Here is a 21,301-nt window from a genome sequence, read left to right as displayed (position 1 = left end):
CAGTCTATTACAGTGTATTGCATTATGCTGTACAGAGTGAAGGTGCAGCAGCAGGTCGTGCGACACAGTCCCCCTACAAAACGAACCATATTTGGTAGAGACCCTACTGGGTATTTCCCACCACGCTTTAGCTGAGACAGGTTGAAAAGTTCTCTCTCTCCAGCCCAATATTCTCAACATACCAGTGTCAACCAGGGTATTCTTTTCATTATTGGTTTAAAAAAAATATTAATTCAACCATATTTTTAAAATTCATTATCATAAACTACATATTGCATGTTCTTGTTGGTACAATAAAAGTGACCATTGATTCAAATTCTGTATCATTTGAATGCGTTAGGCACATTGCGATGTTTTGAAATTGCGACGTTTATTTTGAAGGTTTCCTCATTACCGTACGAAAGTTACGTCATTTTTTTGGCTCGGTCTCAGGAAGAGAAATCTGCAACATCAGTCAGTCAGTCAATGTTCCGTTCAGCAACTGGATACAAGACACGGAATTAATTACATCGTAAGTACCACCAGTTATTGCCGTGTACTAGAAGGCGACAACTTGCATCCAAGCGCCGCAAAAGCCAGATATAAGTGCTAACGTTAGCTTGACAGCCAGCCAGATGTGTAAATGAGCTAGGTGACAGCTAGCTAAACATGATCCAACCGTGTGTTAAACATTCATAGTACGCATGTATTCGGGTATCATTTTGAAATTGTTAATACATATCGATTTTTACAAAACACAGGATCTTGCTAGCTAGTAGGTACAGAAGCGTTAGCTTCAAGCAGCAAAACAGACAGCGGTAGGTAACGTTAGGCTAGCTGTTAACTTGCTATGCTAGCCAGTTCAAACCCATTGACAAGCCAGTGAAGAAAACGAATCACTGACACTACACGAGCTAAGACCAGCTCGAGTGTATCGCATCGGTGTAACGTTAGCTCGCATTTGCAGGAACAGTATTGTAACCTTAGAGGCAACGCCAATTTTTCCCAATATGTGTTTATTATAATCTTATCTGACTGATTGGTAGCTAAGTGTAGTGCCTAGAGGTTCTGACAACAAAAAACAGCTGATTTAATGACAGTATGATGTATGTACAGTATGATGTACATACATCACATTAGCAAAGTGATTGAATGTGTCAGAGAGAAGACCCAGAGCCCTGGGTAAGAACAGTGTAGTAGTTTGATTCTAGGAGAGGAACACATATGTCACTATCTAATATCCTCCACGTAGGCCCTCAGATACACATGTAGCAGCTGTAGAGATGACATGGAGGGGCTCTTATTAGATTCAGATGAGTTACCTGAACACCCCTCTATTTCTCTGCTGCATTGTGTGTGTGTGTGTGTGTGTGTGTGTGTGTGTGTGTGTGTGTGTGTGTGTGTGTGTGTGTGTGTGTGTGTGTGTGTGTGTGTGTGTGTGTGTTGCTGTGTGCAGTTAGGCTAGTTTTTCTGGAACCTACTCCCTGTGTGTGAATTTGCCAAATTGTGAGTGCTAGACTGTGCATGTTGTTACTTGTGTGTTTTTGTCAGTTGAGTTGGCTTTGGATTGATAAATGTGTTTGTGTGTGTGTTGCTGTTTTTTTTTACCCATTCTTCTCTCACGTGAGATGGACTAACCTACTGCCTGGTAGGCCCGTGTGTGTGTCTATCCCCCCTGTCTATGTACTTCATTATTTATGGACACCCTGGAAGAGGACAAAGAGATGTGATGATGGGGAGGGGAAAGGAAGACAGAGAGAGTGAAAAGGGAGAGGGCGAGCTCTGGATAGAAAGGGGGGGCCAAGAGTAACAGAGCGAGATTGCAAGTAGGGGTTAACAATAACAGTTGCCAAGTTCAGCTGGCATCAAAATGCCCTACACACACACACACACACACACACACACACACACAGACACACACATAGAGGTTAGGCGTTGCGTAAACCACCACACCTGCCTTGCTGCTCTGTTAAATTCTCCACCTTCCATGTACTGTAATTCTCAGGGGAAATGTCCATTCTATAAAGTCTATTTCTATGGGCCTAACCCTACTGTGCTCTGAAGGGGGACCATAGGGATAAGTGCTCTCTTTTTTACCTAATAGTCACTAAGCGCTAACAGGAGCAATTAGCCTTCTGCTGGAGAGAACCAGGACAACACTACTCCACGGAGGCACTTTTAGGCCTAAATAGGGTGAGTGTGTGTGTTGTGTGTGTAAATATTCATGGTTTGACACTTGTAGGAATGAAGTTAGACTTGTTTTCTATTGCCTTACACTCTCTCTCTCTCTCTCTCTCTCTCTCTCTCTCTCTCTCTCTCTCTCGTCAGTAGGAGGGCTGTGTCTGGTAAGCGTGGCAGGGGGAGTGGCTGACCTTCATGCTGAGAGGTCACGGAGGAGAAGACCCATGGATGATGGTAAGGAGGAGAGAGAGGAAGGGAAGAGGTAGGGGAGACCGTTGGATGAGGGTAAGGAGGAGAGAGAGGAAGGGAAGAGGTAGGGGAGACCGTTGGATGAGGGTAAGGAGGAGAGAGAGGAAGGGAAGAGGTAGGGGAGACCGTTGGATGAGGGTAAGGAGGAGAGAGAGGAAGGGAAGAGGTAGGGGAGACCGTTGGATGAGGGTAAGGAGAGGGTGACTGGGAAGTAATAGAAGAGGGATCCCCGTCTCATTCAGAATTGAATTCAAAACACTCCTGCTGACATTCCAGTACATCCATGGCAATGCCCCTCCATACCTCAAATATCTTCTCGTATCCCATAGCGACCCCCCCCCCCCCCCCCCCCCCCCAATGCAATCCCAGACCACCTGAAGGCACCACAGACTCTGGGCTCCTTTAAAACGGGCCCTTAAAACCCTTCTCTTTAGGAAGACCTTCTGTTAGTAATAGCTGTGTTATAGCCTTGCTGGCCTTGTTTCTTGTAGCGTCAGTTGTGTTCTTTGTGTCAGTTGCCCGGTCTTGTTGTGTCCTTATTTTGTCTACGTCTGTTGGTTTGACTTATTTTCATGCACTCGCTGCAGCAAATTGAGATTGGCTTTCAATGAAAAGCGTGTTACAAATTCCATGTATTATTATTATTAGTGGAGGCAGGGGGAGAGAGAGAGGTGAAATATGTGCTACGTCCCGATTCTCCACCCTTTTCCTGCCGGTCATTCATTTCAAAGCTTGGGATTAGTGTAAGCTTTGACCGGACGGAGGTTCTACCATTGTAAAAACCTGTGCGTGAAAGTGTGCAAATGCACATTCTGGAAGAAGGGTGACGAATTGGAACTCAGCCATGGTGAAAGTCTATCTGAATGGTAAGATGGAGCTAACCCTGTATTGCTGATACCTTAATTCTCTCTGGTCGTCATGAGCGCCTACGGAGCAGATCAGGATCTCCTGCCGTGTGTAATGACAACAACAGAAGCTCTTGTCTAATCTCTCTTCATCTGCTCCCAGGTCAGTGTGAGAGGGAGGGGCCAGTGTTGTCTGAGGGTCAGGAGGGTGGGGTCAACCTCCACTGCAACCAATCAGACCCCTCGGAACCAAATCGGAACCAAAACCAGAACTGGATGCAGACTCAACTAGATGATGGTCAGAGGGTTGGACGAGACATCATCCAACAAAACTCTTTAAACAACAATGTGGAGGAAGAGGAGGAGGAGGAGGAGGAAGGTAGAACGGTGAAGGGAGAGGGAGATGAGGATGATGTGATTGTGGAAGAAGAGGAGGAGGACAGCAGCGTGACTCGCGGCCAATCACCCGACACTCCTATGACTGACTGTTCCTTCTCAGACACAGGTAAGGTGGCACACACACACACACACACACACACACACACACACACACACACACACACACACACACACACACACACACACACACACACACACACACACACACACACACACACACACTGAGACAGCTTGGTTTATAGATATAAATATATATTTTGGGATTTATAGAAATATATCACCTTTATCTGGTTGTGTACCATTGATCAGGAGGAGGCAGAAGACCAGTCAATTCTATTAATTAAACTGTGTGTGTTTGAGGACATGGTTGAAGGCCTGGGTTAGTCAGTTGGCTGGACTTGTGTGCGTGCATGCGTGCTAACCCTGTTAATCGGTCAGCGGATCAGATTTGTAGCATACAGAGCGGGTCTCACCCAATTAATCGCACCCGGTGATGTCCGAGCAACCACATCAGCTACAGTCGGAGAGGGGGAGAGGTAAAGGAGAAAGGGTACAGCAAGGAGGGGGACAGAAGGAAAAGAAGAGGTGGAGAGACGGGAGAGAAGAGATTAGTAGAAAGTCCGGGAGAAGAAAGGAGAGGAGGGGGGAAGACGGTAGGGAGCTAGCGGGGAGAGAAAGTGGTTGAGATGAGTCTGAGGATCTGAGTTCTTTACTTCTGTCTATCTGGGCAAGACCTCGTTTGGGTATGGTGTCTGAACTGTCCCAATACACACACTCTCTGGGCAAGACCTCGTTTGGGTATGGTGTCTGAACTGTCCCAATACACATACTCTCTGGGCAAGACCTCGTTTGTGTGTGTGTGTGTGTGTGTGTGTGTGTGTGTGTCCAAGTGCTCAATGATGCATTATACTATGTATGTTATGTCCCCAGCTACCAAATGAATTTTCCACCATGGGATCATAAAGGATTTATTGACTTGTCAGGACTTGGAATTTCTCAAATGGGCCGTATGGCTTCCACAGCACAGAAACACAAAGGAAAAGTACTTAGCGAGAGTGTGTGTAGTCGTTAATGCCGAACTGAAATAGGTAGAGGATTTGCTCAATCTGCCCTTTCACTGCCACTATCTGGTTTCAGACTTTTGTAACAGTTTAACGTTGATGTTTTATGTGCAGTGCTCTCTCTTTTCTCTCTCTCACTCTGTAGGCAGTCCGGTAGAGCTCCGGCCCTCTGTGTCTCCAGAGACTACAGATCCCATCAGCTCCCAAGCAACAAGTCCAGACGAACCCTGCTACAGTGACCCTGCGGGCGAGACACACACCTCCACCACAAGCCCCACCTGCACCACAGGGCCTACCACCTCCACCACAGGCCCCACCTGCACCACAGGGCCTACCACCTCCACCACAAGCCCCACCTGCACCACAGAACCTACCACCTCCACCACTGGCCCCACCTGCACCACAGAACCTACCACCTCCACCACAAGCCCCACCTGCACCACAGAACCTACCACCTCCACCACAAGCCCCACCTGCACCACAGGGCCTACCACCTCCACCACAGGCCCCACCTGCACCACAGAACCTACCACCTCCACCACAAGCCCCACCTGCACCACAGGGCCTACCACCTTCACCACAGGCCCCACCTGCACCACAGGACCCACTGTTTCCACCACAGGCCCCACCACCTCCACCACAGGCCCTACTTGCACCACAGGCCCTACTTGCACCACAGGCCCTACTTGCACCACAGGACCTACGACCACCTGCACCACAGGACCTACCACCTGCACCACAGGACCCACCATTTCTACCACAGGACCTATCACCTCCACCGCAGAGCCTATTCCTAGCCCTGTCCTCCTGGCCACCTTAAAGGAGTTAGGGGAACGGGGAGATCACTCCCACCTGCCTCAGTACCTCCATCAGGTGTGTGCCCCTCCCTCTTCATTCTATATATGGTATTTCTACCTGCCTGCGCTGTTCTCAAGTGTTGTTCCTCTGACAGCCAGGCGTGGTTTCCTCTACGTGTGGTGAGCTGTGATTCTGTTTACCAGACTGCCTGAACACACACACACACACACACACACACACACACACACACACACACACACACACACACACACACACACACACACACACACACACACACACACACACACACAGACAGCCATTGCAGGGCTGTCAGGTGTGACTTGGTGTGGTAGAATCCTTGTCATTGTGATACACAGCTTCACCACAGAACTCTGGATGAAGTGAAGTGTAAAGTGTCTATTCCCATCTCCACCAGTAGGGGGCACTGTTGTCATGTCTGATCATCACCTCAGCCCCTCTGTCTACTCCCTACCTTCTTCAAACACATCCTGGGGCGTGTTCAGGAAGGTGCAACGTTACACAAAGTTCAGATAGAAATGTATTGTTCAGAACAGACCGGTCCCAATCCCAAATGGACCCCTGGACCCTATGCACAGATCTAAGAGGCTTTGCTGGGCAATCAATATGGTAATGCCTCCAACTTTCCCTCTGATAGGCAAGGTGAAAGTTTCACCATCCTGCAGGCTTTCAAAGTGAGGCGCACCTCCTCAAAGGGGCGGCAGAGAGTTTCAGAGGACGCGTAAAAGGAAAGCCAAATCAAACTGTATTAGGGTTCTCTAAAAATGTGTAAATATTACATTATGCGTTGGAATACTTTGGAACAGATTTCCAAAATTAAAATCGCTTGGAGCTGATTTGCTGGTGTTTTTACAGCCTTTTATGTCCCCAAAACATATAAACTTGGGGGGGGGCGAATAAAATCACCCGCAGGCCAAACTCGGACTGCGGGACACCAGTTGGGGAACCCTTGTCTAGGAGGTCATGTGGGATTGGGCCATGATTATCTGTTGGGTAGAACAGGGAATCGTGTCAGCTCTATTCATTTTCTTTCTGAAACACTCTAAATGTTTCACCTCACTGAACAAACCCCTAGAGTAACCAACTCGCATCTGTTCACCTCCCTAATCTGATTGGTCGCTAGCCAGATGGCGCTTAGCAACCCCAGGAGTTCTGACCAACCAGAACCAACCCTTGTAAGGATAGAATGAGAGTTTGTTATGTCTCCCCTGGTTGCGTTTTAAGGGGGAGCTCTCTAGGAAGAGATTACATTTGATACTGTTAAACTTCCTATCAAAACATTTAGCTCATGAGTAAGTTTACTTTTCTCTTGTCTTAGGGGCAATATGAAGAAGTCTCTGCACACTTCCAGTCAGATGCACATTTATATAATTGTAACTGTGCTTTCGGTCAGTCGACTTCCGTCAGAGCATCTGTTTTTTTAGGTGTGAAAAGAGCAGATTTGCACTGCTGTAATGTGGTGAAACTCTAAACAGTTTAACTGTTTAGAGAAAGCCTTATAAATAGCCCAGTGCCTCAGGACAGCAAGGCAGCAGTGTGGTTATAGCCTATTGTCTTTCTCTCTCACTGCCTGCCTCATTCGCTCTCTCTATTTCTCCCTCTCTCTCTCTCGCTCCCTCCCTGTCGCTCTCTCTCTTAAACACCCACCACAAGCAAGCGAAGTGAGCAATTCATATTTATGTAAATGTAGGGGAGCTTGCAACAATGGAGAGTGAGAGAGAGAGAGAGAGAGAGGGGGATAGAGTCTGTGTGAAAGAGAGTGCGAGAGAGGCCAGTGGGTTATTACCGGGCTCCTGCTCTGTCTTTCACTTACAAACGCTCCTATTCTCTATCCCTCTCTGTGTCTCTCCCCTTCTCTCTGTCTCTCTCTCTCTCTCTCTCTGACAAACTCTTTCACACACGCGGCTGTTCTCTCACTCTCTGTTCCTCCCTCTCTCTCTCTTTCCCTCTGTCCCGTTTTTGTCCTCTTCAGTCAGCAGGAGAACAATTTTTTTTTAAAACAGTCGCAAGAGTCCGTTTGTTAAGCACGCGCACGCACCCACGGACACACCGCCGCCGCTGCGTCAGGCAGGTTGTGGAGCTCGTCTAAACCTCCCGCTAGCTACTGGGGGAACTTTGGAAACTACAAATGCAGCTGTGATCAAGGAGGATTTGAAAGACTTTCCGCTTAGTTCCTGTGTTTTCCGCTGTGCTCGTGGGGACGAGCCGTGTTTCTCGTGCTTCTCCACTGTGCTTGTGTGTGTGTGTGTGTGTTTTATCTTCTTCACTCTTCTTAAGTAGGGGGGTTTTGGGGTGAAGTTATGCCACCTGGGCATGTTCTGTCTCGAGGTCAAAGTTATACGAGACGTAGTTTAATTATCATTCAGTATTAGGCCTGTAAGGTGTTTTAACTATGGATGGTGGTATTTGTCTGTCTTGGCGGAATACACCCGTTTAGTTTTTCTAGTTGACTGGAATGTAAATGAATGTTGTCCTTTAACCCTCTCCACTCTGCCTCCGTCTCTTCAGGTAGCCGAGGCCTTTGTCCTCCAGGAAGATTGTATCCTTATCACTGTGTGTGTGTGTGTGTGAGAGAGAGAGATACTGAACAGGTGCGTTAAGTCTAGGACGGTTGTATCCTTATCAGTCAGCTTCATGTCTCGTGTCTTTCCAGTGAATTACAGTGCTCTCTGGTTCACTCTGACTCTCAGGTGAAGACCGCATTCCAGTTGAAACATACCACGACGTTCAAGCTGCACGGTTTGGCTTTGATCTTATCGTTGTGCTCTTCGTTTTCAGTCTTCATTCAGCCACGACCACTACAGACGGTGCGCACGCGTGCACGCGTAGTGGCTTGTTACAGCAAAGCTGTGGGCTTATACAGAGAGCGCCTCAGTGCCTGTTGAAAGAGAGGAGGACTCATGTTTATGGATGACGGCTGCTAACACAATCCCTCTGTAACACGTGGGATCGCTCCAGTACACTGCTCTGTGTGGGACCCTTCCCGAGCCAGCTACAGTCCCTATACAGGACAGTAGGTGGGAGGTTCTGTCACATTGTATGTGACAGAATGGTGCTCATCTGCTTTAAACTCTGTGTGGACTTCTCCTTATGACTGGAGAGCACTTCCCCCTGTTCATCACCCCCCCATCTCTCTCTATAGTTGGGGCAGCCGGTAGACTAGTGGTTAGAGCATTGGACTAGTAACCAAAAGGCTGCTGGATCGAATCCCCGAGCTGACGAGGTCAAAATCTGTCGTTCTGCCCCTGAACAAGGCAGTTTAACCCGGTGTTCCTAGGCTGTCATTGTAAATAAGAATTTGTTCTTAACTGACTTGCCTGGTTAAATAATAACAAAAAATCTAAATCAAAAAATCAAACGCTGACTGGATCACTGAAGGGTGTAGGAGTCTGTGTGTGTGTGTTTTCTTAACCCTGCGTGGACCAGATGAGAGAGCGGTTTGGTGTGTTCAGCTAGAGAGACTCTACCACCAGCGACTACTGAACAACCTGACAACACTGCAGGAACAGTGGGGTAACTCTCTCTCTCTCTCTCCGCCGTTCAGCCATTGGAAGTCTCATTACGCATCCCACCTTTTCTCTCACCCTCAAACCTTCTCTCGCTCCCCTCTCTCTTTGGGTGTGTTTGTGCCGTGTCATGCGCCTCTCTTCCTCCAAACCTTCTGTTGTTCCAGAGAGGCGGTGTAGGGCAGACGGTCGGGGAGAGAGGAACAGCGACACTGACCTCACTGCACAGCAGCTGGACATACTCACACACATCTGCAAAACACACCAACGGTGAGGCTACACCTGTGTGTCCGTGTGCGCGCATGCGCGTGTCTAGTTGTGTGTGTCTAGTTGTGTGTGTGTGTGAAGTTGGTCTTTAGATGTGGTCCTTTTACAGCTCAGTACAGGAAAAGGTTGCAGTTTAACATGGAAAGACCACCTTTTTAACTCATTTTCTATTTAATGGGGAAACCTTGAGAAGCTGTGCAGTGATGTACATTGACACACCTGGGCTCTCTCCAAGGTGGTTTGTGTGTGTGTGTACACATACAGCGTGATGGTTTAAACATATGGCCCTTTGCTGTTGCTGCACTTTAAGTCATTTGAGCTACAGCGGTGCTAGAGTTTCAGACACACACACACACACACACACACACACACACACACACACACACACACACACACACACACGGCACACACACATGCTGAAATAGCTAGGGAAATGTGCGGCGCTAATATTAGATTCCCTGGGAGAGAGCAGGGCCACCTATCTTAGCCTTAGCTAGGCAGAGACCTTCCTTCAATCACGGGGGACGAAAGTGACAGCACTAACTGCCTTGCACCCCCTCTCTCTCTGTCTCTCTCTCTCTCTGTGTCTCTCTCTCTGTGTGTCTCTCTCTCTCTCTCTCTCTCGCTGCTCTCTCTCTCTCTCTCTCTCTCTCTCTCTCTCTCTCTCTCTCTCTCTCTCTCTCTCTCTCTCTCTCTCTCTCTCTCTCTCTCTCTCTCTCTCTCTCTCTCTCTCTGCCACACAGACCCAGTCCTGGAGAAGAGAAGGTAAGAGATACTCTGTGCTTGATTGACATGATGGCATTGTGGAGACCCTCTGTCTAGCATTACACGGTATTCAGCGCTTTGCTCGGCTAGTTTGAATGTCATTTGTTGATGCTGTATTCACTCTGCTCTCCCCTCTGTTTGTGCGCGTGTGAGGCTGTGGACTCTGTGCTGAAGAGCCCTGTTTGTGGTGAGGACAGATTGCCTGCATGCCGCTCAGGTAAGTGTGTGTGTGGTTGAGGAAGCAGGAGTTTATCAGTGCAGGATTGCTGTATGTCTGTCGCTCTGCAATGTTTTGAGACGTGAGCCGGTCTGCCTAGTGCTTCCAGAGACAGGCAGCTGACCTGTCAATTATTAAAGAGGACATTCAGAACTATTCCCTTCCTCTGCTCTCTCTATCTGTCTCTATCTCTCTTTCTTTCTCTCTCTATCTCTCTTGCCCTCGCTCTCTTTTGCTCTCGCTCTCGCTCTCTCTTGCTCTCTCTCTCTCTTGACCGCTCTCTCTTGCTCTCTCTTGCTCTCTCTTGCTCGCGCTCTCTCTCTCTCTCTCTCTCTCTCTCTCTCTCTCTCTCGCTCTCTCTCTTGCTCGCTCGCTCGCTCTCTCTCTTGCTCTCTCTCTCTCTCTCTCTCTCTTGCTCGCTCTCTTGCTCTCTCTCTCTCTTGCTCTCTTGCTCTCGCTCTCTTGCTCTCTCTCTCTCTCTCTTGCTCTCTCTCTTGCTCTCTCTCTCTTGCTCTCTCTCTTGCTCTCTCTCTCTCTCTCTTGCTCTCTCTTTCTCTCTCTCTTGCTCTCTCTCTTTCTCTCTCTCTCTTGCTCGCTCGCTCTCTCGCTCGCTCTCTTCCTCGCTCGCTCTCTCTCTCTTGCTCGATCTCTATCTCTCTTTTGCTCTCGCTCCCCTCCCCCTACCTGGTTACCTGGAAACACCTTAGATACATTCCATCACGTCGTGTGTGTTAGGAGAGGTCCCCTGGTCTGGGATTTGGGTTATTGATGAACTGAAGCAGAGCTCCGGGGAGCCAAGGGTGTGTGTTACCTAACTGTATACACACACACACACACACACACACACACACACACACACACACACACACACACACAACGCGCACACGCACACACAGACACGTAGTCAAAGGTGTGTGTTGCCTGTGCACAAAGACACAGGGCACTGTGTTCTGCCATGGCCTGGTTTCACTTTCACAACCGAGGCGTGACTACACACACACACACACACACACACACACACACACACACACACACACTGAGATGACAGTATCTTAAATTAGGGAGCTCTCGGTGTCGGTGTTCCGGAGGCGTGAGGAGAGCATAACTGTACAACTCTGTCTCGGCGAGGAGAGTATAACTCTGTCTCGGCGAGGAGAGTATAACTCTGTCTCGGCGAGGAGAGTACAGCTCTGTCTCGGCGAGGAGAGTACAGCTCTGTCTCGGCGAGGAGAGTACAGCTCTGTCTCGGCGAGGAGAGTACAACTCTGTCTCGGCGAGGGTAGTACAACTCTGTCTCGGCGAGGAGAGTACAACTCTGTCTCGGCGAGGAGAGTACAGCTCTGTCTCGGCGAGGAGAGTACAGCTCTGTCTCGGCGAGGAGAGTACAGCTCTGTCTCGGCGAGGAGAGTACAGCTCTGTCTCGGCGAGGAGAGTACAGCTCTGTCTCGGCGAGGAGAGTACAGCTCTGTCTCGGCGAGGAGAGTACAGCTCTGTCTCGGCGAGGAGAGTACAGCTCTGTCTCGGCGAGGAGAGTACAGCTCTGTCTCGGCGAGGAGAGTACAGCTCTGTCTCCCCTGTTAAACGACACGTATCTGATAAATACTCTCACATTGAATAAATATTTGGACCTGAGGGACACCTTGTCCTCAGTCTGTTTCCATTTGTGTTTAACAGTGATGCGTGTGTGTGCGTGTGTCTCTGTAGTGGATGAGAGAGTAGACAGGAAATGGGTTCCAGGGACATCAAGTTCCCTATAAAACAGCAGCTAAAGGGTAAAAGAGGAGAGTGTTGTGAATAATTGAGGTAGGAGATTTGGGAGGTATTTTTGAGGATGTTGAGGAATAGTGATCCCCTCTTTAATGTAGATTAGACAGTGGACTCTGCTGGGGAGGGTGTTGATGTCTACGGGACTCTAAAGGGAGAGCCTGGGTGGAGAAGTTAAAGGGGGGGGGGGGGGGTCAAGGGCTGTTGTTGTCTTATGTCTATTGTAACTTGTAACATTTCTTCCCTCTGTATGTCTTTCTCTCTCCTTGTGTCTCTCTCTCTCTCTCTCTGTGTCTCTCTCTCTGTGTCTCTCTCTCTCTGTCTCTCTCTGTGTCTCTGTCTCTCTCTCTGTCTCTCTCTGTGTCTCTGTCTCTCTCTGTGTCTCTGTCTCTCTCTGTGTCTCTCTCTCTCTGTGTCTCTCTCTCTCTGTGTCTCTGTCTCTGTCTCTGTCTCTTGCTCTCCTAGTTCGGTTATTTGAGTGTTTGTTGGGGATGGAGGAGGACCAGAGAGGAACAGACTCCACCCTCTCCCAGAGCATCAACCCAATCAAATCAGCCGGAGCCCTGAAGGACAGCCTCAGCTCCAATGACTGTGCTGTTCTGGGTGTGGCACAGGACTGCAGAGACTCCCAGGGGATTGGGAGGGCTGAGTTCACAGATTCTCGGAGCGAAGGAACGGGTCAGCAGACGGAGAGTGAGATGGAACACACCACTCAGGAGGGTTGCACTACGCCGGACCGCCCTACGGATGGGGAAATGAGCCAACCCAAGCATGATGATCAGCAGGGAGGAGAGGAAAAACAGGAGGAGGTGGAAGAGGCAGAGGAGGCCTTGGCATTAGAGGAAGAGGAGAATAGAGATGGTGTTGATTGTTTTAAAGCTCCTCTAGAGGAGATCTCAGCCTTAGCAGTGAAGGAGCAGCTCATACTGGAGGAGGCCCAGCTGCGCGAGGAGGCCCAGCTGCGCGAGGAGGCCCAGCTGCGCGAGGAGGCCCAGCTGCGCGAGGAGGCCCAGCTGCGCGAGGAGGCCCAGCTGCGCGAGGAGGCCCAGCTGCGCGAGGAGGCCCAGCTGCGCGAGGAGGCCCAGCTGCGCGAGGAGGAGTATGATATGTTTGGAGTGGACATGGTGGAGACTATCAGAGACCGGGTGGCTTCTCTGGACGACCTGGCCAAACGCATCACAGTGGAGGAGGTGAGTGGGAGAGACTGTGTATGGACTGAAGTCTTATGACACACACACACGTTGACACTTATAGAGAGATGTATTGCACAGTTTTGGTACATATTGCAGTCATGGTTCGGTTTCGGAACAGCTGGAAAATGAAATGCCATTCACAATGTTCTTTGCATTGCCTGTTGTGACTGGATATTTATGTTGGGCCTTTCAAGTTTCCACTCTGATGCTGTCGAGAAACGCTGATTTAGCTAATGGCCAACCAGCTGTCAACCTTGTAAACACATTCTAGAGTTCAAAAACCACTTTAATATATTGCTTTTTATAAGTAATGTTTTGTTACATTTAACTGATGAGAGTGCTGTTACGAGTTTCCTACTAGTAATTACCAGTTTAAGGGGCCGTTCGAGGTGATTTCTCCCAGTCGTATGTGGTAAATTCACACTTCTCACTTGGTTACGAACACATCATGAGTGTGTCAATGGCACGGTACATCTCCCACTCTGGGTTAATGTGATAGGCTGTCACTGTTAAGTAAGCGCAACACAAGGTGCGTTGGCCAATTCAATGAAAACTTCTGCTTTGTTTTGCTTATATAGAGCGGGTTCTACCTGTTTCCTGAAATGGGTGCAAGAGGGAAGTTCTTAACGTGGCTCGAGCACTTTCACAAGGTGCTGAAACTCCCTGTTCTCAACCACAGAGAATGGGCGCATATCGGCAGCTATAAACATACCGTGATTGGGAGTCCCGTAGGGCGGCGCACAATTGGCCCAGGGTCGTCCGGGTTTGGCCCTGGGAAGGCCGTCATTGTCAATAAGAATTTGTTCTTAACCGACTTGCCTAGTTAAATAAAGGTTAAATAGAATTTAAATAATAATAAACTATAAACAAACTAGGGCTGTCCCCATATTTAGATATACCCTATGTTTGAATCAAATCAACTATATGTAGGCTACTTTGTCTGATGCTTTTAAGCACTGAAATAAAAATGAAGACACAAATGACTAAATAGGGAGCCAGAGATCAATATAGCCTAACCAGAAGAGTCAAACCTGTTCCCAACCCGACCCCCCTCCTCCCGCTGCCGGCTGCTGCTGGCCTTTGCAGATTCTGCCACTTATGATGTTCACATGCACATTTTCAAGAAAACAGTTTAATTTCATTTATAATAAAGTCTTCAAATCTCAAAATCAATGTGGTTCATCAAAATTCGATCGAAATCAACATGATACAAATCTAAAAGTAACTTCTATTTCCATTACTATGTAATAATAGCCTACATAAAGTCAACAATAAAAACATTGCAGCCCGCAGGTAGAAAATATCCTGATAAAAATAAATATCACATTGGCAACGCATGGCCTGTCTGCAAGGAACTTGAAACATTGTATCAACTATTAACTTGGTCCGACCTGAAACTCACGCTAGCAAACTTGCAACCTATAAAATATTCTGGGCCCTTTAGAGTTTCCCAGCCAGTGAGCTTCGGACCAACAGACACCGCTGTAGGCTATTTGTGGAAAGGATCCGAAATCATCAGGTAGACTTTTTTTTTATGACATTTCCCCCGGATCAGAGCATGACATTTTGTCCCCTTTTTCATGCTGAGTGGTTATCGAAAGGGAGAGAGATTGAACGATTTTCCCAATAGGCTACGTTGAGGAACTATTGTCATTTTCAATGGATGTAAAAACAGACTTTGTTTACTTGCATTTTGAGGCGAAGAAAAAACGACTTTGAGAAGCTCCACAGTGGTGGTGAGTTATGACAAACAGAAATAGTATCAGATCCCCAAATGGGCACATTTATAGGCCTACATTTACAAGCCTACATATACAAGCCTACATTTATAGGCCTACATTTACAAGCCTACATATACAAGCCTACATTTATAGGCCTACATTTACAAGCCTACATTTACAAGCCTACATTTACAGGCCTACATTTATAGGCCTACATTTACAAGCCTACATTTACTAGCCTACATTTACAAGCCTACATTTACAAGCCTACATTTACAAGCCTACATTTACAAGCCTTCATTTGTGTAAGCGTCAGTAATTAGCAAGCAGACAGTGTTAGGTCATCATTAGCCTTTGGATGCCAAATATGGAGCTGGGTGTGTGTGTGTGTGTGGAGAGCGGTGTGAATGTGTGTAATTGATTGCGTATGTTTCTGGCGAGGGAGGGCAACGAGGCCGTCATCGAGTCACACTGAGGGTAAGGAGGGGGTGGGTGCACGCGATTCACAAGGCTACTTTGGCCTTTTAGCGACGTCTTTCGTGATGCAGTGGCCGTATTGGAATGGAATGCCCACCAGTCATGTTTTGAAACAGAAATCAGCATTTTCACTGGACAAGTTCAGGTAGCAACTCTTAATGTTTCACTCTGTTGCAAAATGTTTGCTCCGTTTCGTGCCAACTGAACATGGCCCAGGTCTGGTCCACTATGACAAACGACTGAAGAGCTCTGTACATAATGGTTTAGGTGAGAGTAGACTTGATCTCTGAACAGCTACAATAATAACCATTAAAACTGGAGGGGCTTTTCATCGTTCTCTTCTTCTCTATCTCTCTCTATCTCTCTCTCATATTTATATGCCATTTAGCAGACGCTTTTATCCAAAGCGACTTACGGTCATGCGCACATACATTTTTACGTATGGGTGGCCCCAGGAATTGAACCCACAACATCTGGCGGTGCAAGCGGCACGCTCTCGCAACTGAGGCGTACAGGACCATCCGTCCCCTTTCTCTACCTCTTTGTCCGTATGGATGTCATGTCAACATAAATCATTCCTGTTGATAGGATGTACAGTCTTCCTCGATCTGTGTTCACTTCTTATTGCCCCTATCATCTTCTGCTTTCACCTCTCTCATCCCCTCTCCCTCCCTCTCTCTTCTGTCAGGCCTGACAAGAGTGTGACTGAAGGGTGAATCGGATCAACCGAATGTTGTGAACCTGAGCCTCTCTAGCTGATTGTTCATTAAAGAGGTGATGTCACCAGCCGATGTCACTTGATAAGAAGACACCAGCGGTCACCAGCACCTAAGACATAGGGCGTGGTCAAGCGGATCCACTTTGTCTAGTCGGTGACCATCGTTGGTGATCTGCCTTCCAAAGCATGTTGCGTTATGGGGATAACAATTGTCTGACTTGCGCTTACACGTCGACTGCATGAACTTTACACGAACTATGAGATCAAAGGTCATACAGTTTTTTATGAAGTCGCCTTCAAGTCACTGTAGTTGCTTCTCACCAACTGCACCATGCAGCCATCACCTGCATTGTGGGAGGCACTATTTGTCAACCAATCATTAGGGTGTTTTTGTTTGACCCACACGAACGTGGCCAAAGACATGACTGAAACAGGAACCGACTTTGCCGCGATTCTAAAGCTACAAATGAAAGTGATATGAGACCTCTCTCTAACCAATGAATTGTTCACACTTAATGTTTTCAGTTTGTGAGTGTGTGATATAGGGGTATAGAAAAGTGTATTTCTACATTTTATTCAGAAAACCTTTTATGAACAATGGCAGCTATGTTGACACTGCAATGTTGATCTGAGACTTACTGTTGGAAAACCACTACAGCGTCCGACTTTCGGCTTTCACAGGTGCGCCTCCGTCGACTTCACTCGCCGACTTTCGTCTGCAGTCGGCTTCGTTTACAGTCGGCTTCGTTTACAGTCGGCTTCGTCTGCAGTCGGCTTCGTTTACAGTCGGCTTCGTTTACAGTCGGCTTCGTCTGCAGTCGGCTTCGTTTACAGTCGGCTTCGTTTACAGTCGGCTTCGTTTACAGTCGGCTTCGTTTACAGTCGGCTTCGTTTACAGTCGGCTTCGTTTACAGTCGGCTTCGTTTACAGTCGGCTTACAACTCAAACACCCAGTTTCTCAGAGGTTTGAGGTTGACATGAGAGGGCAGTATACGCTGACACCTAGTGGGGATACTATGTCTATCACTGCCTTTGTGTATGTGTGTGTGTGTACTGCACGGTGTACTGCATGTGTGTATCCATATATATGTAATATGTATGTGTCTTGTGTACAGTATGTTTATGTTAACCAGTTGACCTGGCCCTGACCTTTTGACCATGTCCCGCTGACCTCCAGATGACCCCTGTCCCTGGCCTTGTGTCCATCCTGAAGAGGAGGAGTGTGTGTGTGGAGGATGTGTGTGTGGCTCCCTTCTCGGCCCCACTCAAACACAAACACCCTACTAAACGAAGGGTTCGCTTCAAAGTACCTGACGACGGCTTTGACCACGGTAAGGATGTGTGTGTGAGTGAGTATATGTATACCCAACAATGGTTATGATCAATTGCATGTGTATGTTTGTGCACGTCCAGTATTATACTGCTATGTGTGTCTGTCTGCATTCTTACCATGTCACCCTCTGTCCTCTCCCTTCTCCAGACAAGAAACAGTTCAATAAAGGTCAGATAAAATAGAATAAACATCTAAACGTGTGTTTCCTCTTCCCTCCTGCAGACGAGGTGGGCGGAGACTCCTGCCTGCTCCTCTTCCTGCTTTGCCTGGTCACCGTGGTGATCAGCCTGGGAGGCACCGCCCTCTACTGTGCCCTGGGCGACGCCCAGTCCACTGTCTGCACCGACTTCTCCCGTAACGCTGACTTCTACCTCGCACAGCTGCATCGTGGGATGGATCAGCTCCAAAATTGGCTAACCCCCGGGTCTTAGCTGACCCCCAAGAGGAGAGGAGCAATGGGGGGAGGAGAAGAGAAATAGGGGGAGGGAAGGAAAGGAGAGGGGGAGAAGAAGGGGACAGAGGAGGAAAACTCCCTCATTTTGCAGAGTGGATACTCGCCTCTCTTTATGTCCTGCCCTGTTTTAATCTCTCTTTCTCTCTCGCTCTCTCTCTCTGGCAGTCTTTCTGTCTTTACTGGCTGGCCAGTTAAAGTGTGTTTATGTGTGGCGGGAGAGAGAGAGTGATTGAACGATGTGTGTGTCTGTGTGGTACTGGTAGGCTGCATCCACACTAACAGTTCCCTAAGACATCTGCAGTGCTGCCTAGTAGAACTAGTAGGACTGACCTAGGACCTATAGTATACTGGACTACCCATAGGCGTCAACTGTACACTACTGGACGTAGACTGACCCGAAGTCAGCCCAGAGGAATGGATAATACTCATTACCACTGACCTTGGACCTGCTCACTACTACATGGACCTGTCCTCTGGGTCCTTCAGGCATGGACAGAACTGCTCACCTGCGCAGACAGGAAGTGCTTGTGTAGCCATTTCAGAAACCGGCACAGCTCTTTGTTTACTGCCGCCATTTTTAATCTCATCTACACCTCCAAAATATGAACAATTCTGCTGTGGTCAGAAACATGAAATAATGTCTTTAAAATAATCTTCTAATAATGAATGTTTTGTTGTAATGAAACAGATTTGACTTTCCTTTATGTTCCTCACTATTGAGTATTTTTATGTTGTAGGTAGGGTGTTTCTTTGGGCTGAGGATAGAAGTTGCCCCGAATCACAGATCTAAGATCATATCTTAACCGTATTCTCAACCAGGAAGGGGATGAAATATCTGACCCTGTATCAGTGGATAGGGGAAACTTCTACCCCTTCTGTTTATTGGGTTGTTTTGGGGTACAGATAGTTCAGCCTGATTGTAGCGTTGGCCCCTTGATGACCCTTACTGTGTGTCAGACAGAGATATATGCAACATGGACAAGAAAGCAATACATGTCTGTAACCGTGTGTGTTAAAGAATGTTATTTTATTTATTTTGTTCTTAAAAAAATGTTTTACTCCTTTTTCTCACCAACTTCGTGGTGTCCAATTGGTAGTTACAGTCTTGTCTCATCGCTGCAACTCCCGTACGGACTCTGGAGAGGCGAAGGTCGAGCGCCGAGTGTCCTCTGAAACACGACCCAACCAATGTCCGCTTAACCCAGATGCCAGCCGCACCAATGTGTCGGAGGAAACACAGTGCACCTGGCGACTGTGTCAGTGCGCACTACACCCGGCCCGCCACAGGAGTCGCTAGTGCGCGATGGGACAAGGACATCCCTGCCGGCCAAACCCCCTCCTAACCCGGACGACGCTGAGCCAATTGTGCGCCGGCTGCGACAGAGCCTGGACTCGAACCCAGAATCTTTAGAGGCACAGCTAGCACTGCACCACTCCGGAGGCCTGCTCAGGCATGTCTATATATTTATCTTTATTGTGAAATAATTATGGGCATCATCATTGGATTGTCATGATCAGTCTTACCCCAGTTCTTTACCTCCTGCGATCAATGGAATCAATTGATGTATTTTTTTACATGTACATTTTTTATTAGTGCTTTTTTTTTTTTTTTTTTAATTTTTTTAACTTGTAGTCTATTTAATCAATGATCTGTTACTTTTTTGTGTCAGTTGGTGGAAATGCACAAAGTCAGTGTGTCGTTTTAGTTTCGTTAGGAAAAGTTCTGTAGACGTGGATCATTTGATGAAGCAGGCTGGGCTCTCAGGCTACATCCCAACTGTCAAGTGGCTTCCTCTCCTCGTCTATTCTCCTTCCTCTCCTCCCTCTCCTCGTCTACTCTCCTTCCTCTCCTCGTCTACTCTCCTTTCTCTCCTTCCTCTCCTCCCTCTCCTCGTCTACTCTCCTTCCTCTCCTCGTCTACTCTCCTCCCTCTCCTCCTCTACTCTCCTCGTCTACTCTCCTTCCTCTCCTCCCTCTCCTCGTCTACTCTCCTCCCTCTCCTCGTCTACTCTCCTTCCTCTCCTCCCTCTCCTCGTCTACTCTCCTCCCTCTCCTCGCCTACTCTCTTCCCTCTCCTCGTCTACTCTCCTTCCTCTCCTTCCTCTCTACCCTCTCCTCGTCTACTCTCCTCGAGTACTCTCCTTCCTCTCCTCGTCTACTCTCCTCCCTCTCCTCGTCTACTCTCCTCGTTTACTCTCCTTCCTCTCCTCCCTCTCCTCATCTACTCTCCTCGTCTACTCTCCTCCCTCTCCTCGTCTACCCTCCTCCCTCTCCTCGTCTACTCTCCTTCCTCTCCTCATTTACTTTCCTTCCTCTCCTCGTCTACTTTCCTTCCTCTCCTCGTCTACTCTCCTCCCTCTCCTCGTCTACTCTCCTCCCTCTCCTTGTCTACTCTCCTCCCTCTCCTCATCTCCTCTCCTCCCTCTCCTGGTCTACTCTCCTTCCTCTCCTCTGATCTGAAAACACAAGACCGGTGAAACCAACAGGAAAATATAATCATATTCAGATCTGTTGTAAAATGCGCACAATAAACTGTAGATGCATGAATTAGCTTGGAAGAATGCCAGGAGATTCACTTTCGTCTCTTGTACTTTCAGAGGTGTGCAGATGGACAGGAAGCCACTGTAGACTATTGAGATGCAGCCTTGTTTTAAAGATGTTTTATTTTCACTCGTCCTCTGGCTGGTTCAGATGACTATCTTACTTTTGGAATCTGAAGTATTTATATCATATCTGCACAATGTAGGGGGAGAGAAAACAAACGATCAAATCTAATCTTTACGTGCATGTCTTTCTGTTGTTTCTCTAGTTTTGGCTTGATGTGGGTATCGTAGATTCATTTTTTTCAATGTTTGTCATCGTGGTTTAGATCTGTCTTTATAGTCTGGAGGGATTACTGTGTGGTGGGTACTTTTAAACACCTGTTTCTCTCTGATGATAATAAACCTTATTGTGGGGACTGGTCTGACAATTGTATGCTGTTCTAAAGTTCCATTAAGTTAGTCATACAGCTGTTAAGTTGTTATTAAGTTTGTAAGTTGTTAATCATTCACAATAGTCTGATAAACCCAGATACAAAAGCCAGACACCAAATACAAAACACTTCTGAACGACACTTTTAGGGGACAGCCACTAGAAGCAGCCTTGAACAGCTGCGCTGCAATTGCGCAGACCGTACACGTTTTAGGCGAAACCAAGTTAATATTTGATTTCGCATTTATTTGTGTTCTCAGTTTGGTGAAAGTCATACGATAAATGTATGTGTGTATATATATATATATATATATATATATATATATATATATATAGCGACATCTCACTTGCTCCTTTTTTCT

General features: G+C 47.6%; 1 protein-coding gene across 4 annotated transcripts; it reads left to right on the top strand.

Moving 5' to 3' along the window:
* The first annotated feature begins 393 nt into the window (after window positions 1-393).
* LOC106610732 (consortin) lies at window positions 394-20,925 on the top strand. Of its 4 annotated transcripts, none has more exons than XM_045723392.2 (13): window positions 394-511; window positions 2,084-2,172; window positions 2,311-2,394; window positions 3,418-3,759; window positions 4,860-5,587; window positions 8,060-8,090; window positions 8,978-9,064; window positions 9,225-9,327; window positions 10,068-10,089; window positions 10,243-10,306; window positions 12,536-13,260; window positions 17,357-17,510; window positions 17,735-20,925. In XM_045723392.2, the coding sequence occupies exons 3-13, from the start codon at window positions 2,385-2,387 to the stop codon at window positions 17,941-17,943; spliced, it is 2,475 nt and encodes an 824-aa protein (XP_045579348.2). In that variant the 5' UTR covers window positions 394-511; window positions 2,084-2,172; window positions 2,311-2,384; the 3' UTR covers window positions 17,944-20,925. The 4 variants fall into 4 exon arrangements, with proteins under 4 accessions (XP_045579348.2, XP_014065728.3, XP_045579346.2 ...); XM_014210253.3 differs by having other exon boundaries at window positions 2,308-2,394; XM_045723390.2 differs by lacking the exon at window positions 2,084-2,172 and having other exon boundaries at window positions 396-511; window positions 2,308-2,394.
* Window positions 20,926-21,301: the final 376 nt, after the last annotated feature.

Source organism: Salmo salar, chromosome 09 (assembly GCF_965601325.2).
Source record: "Salmo salar chromosome 09, fSalSal1, whole genome shotgun sequence".
Classification (NCBI taxonomy): domain Eukaryota; kingdom Metazoa; phylum Chordata; class Actinopteri; order Salmoniformes; family Salmonidae; genus Salmo; species Salmo salar.
The sequence above is the reverse complement of the archived record's forward strand: the minus strand, read 5'-3'. Positions and strand labels throughout refer to the sequence as shown.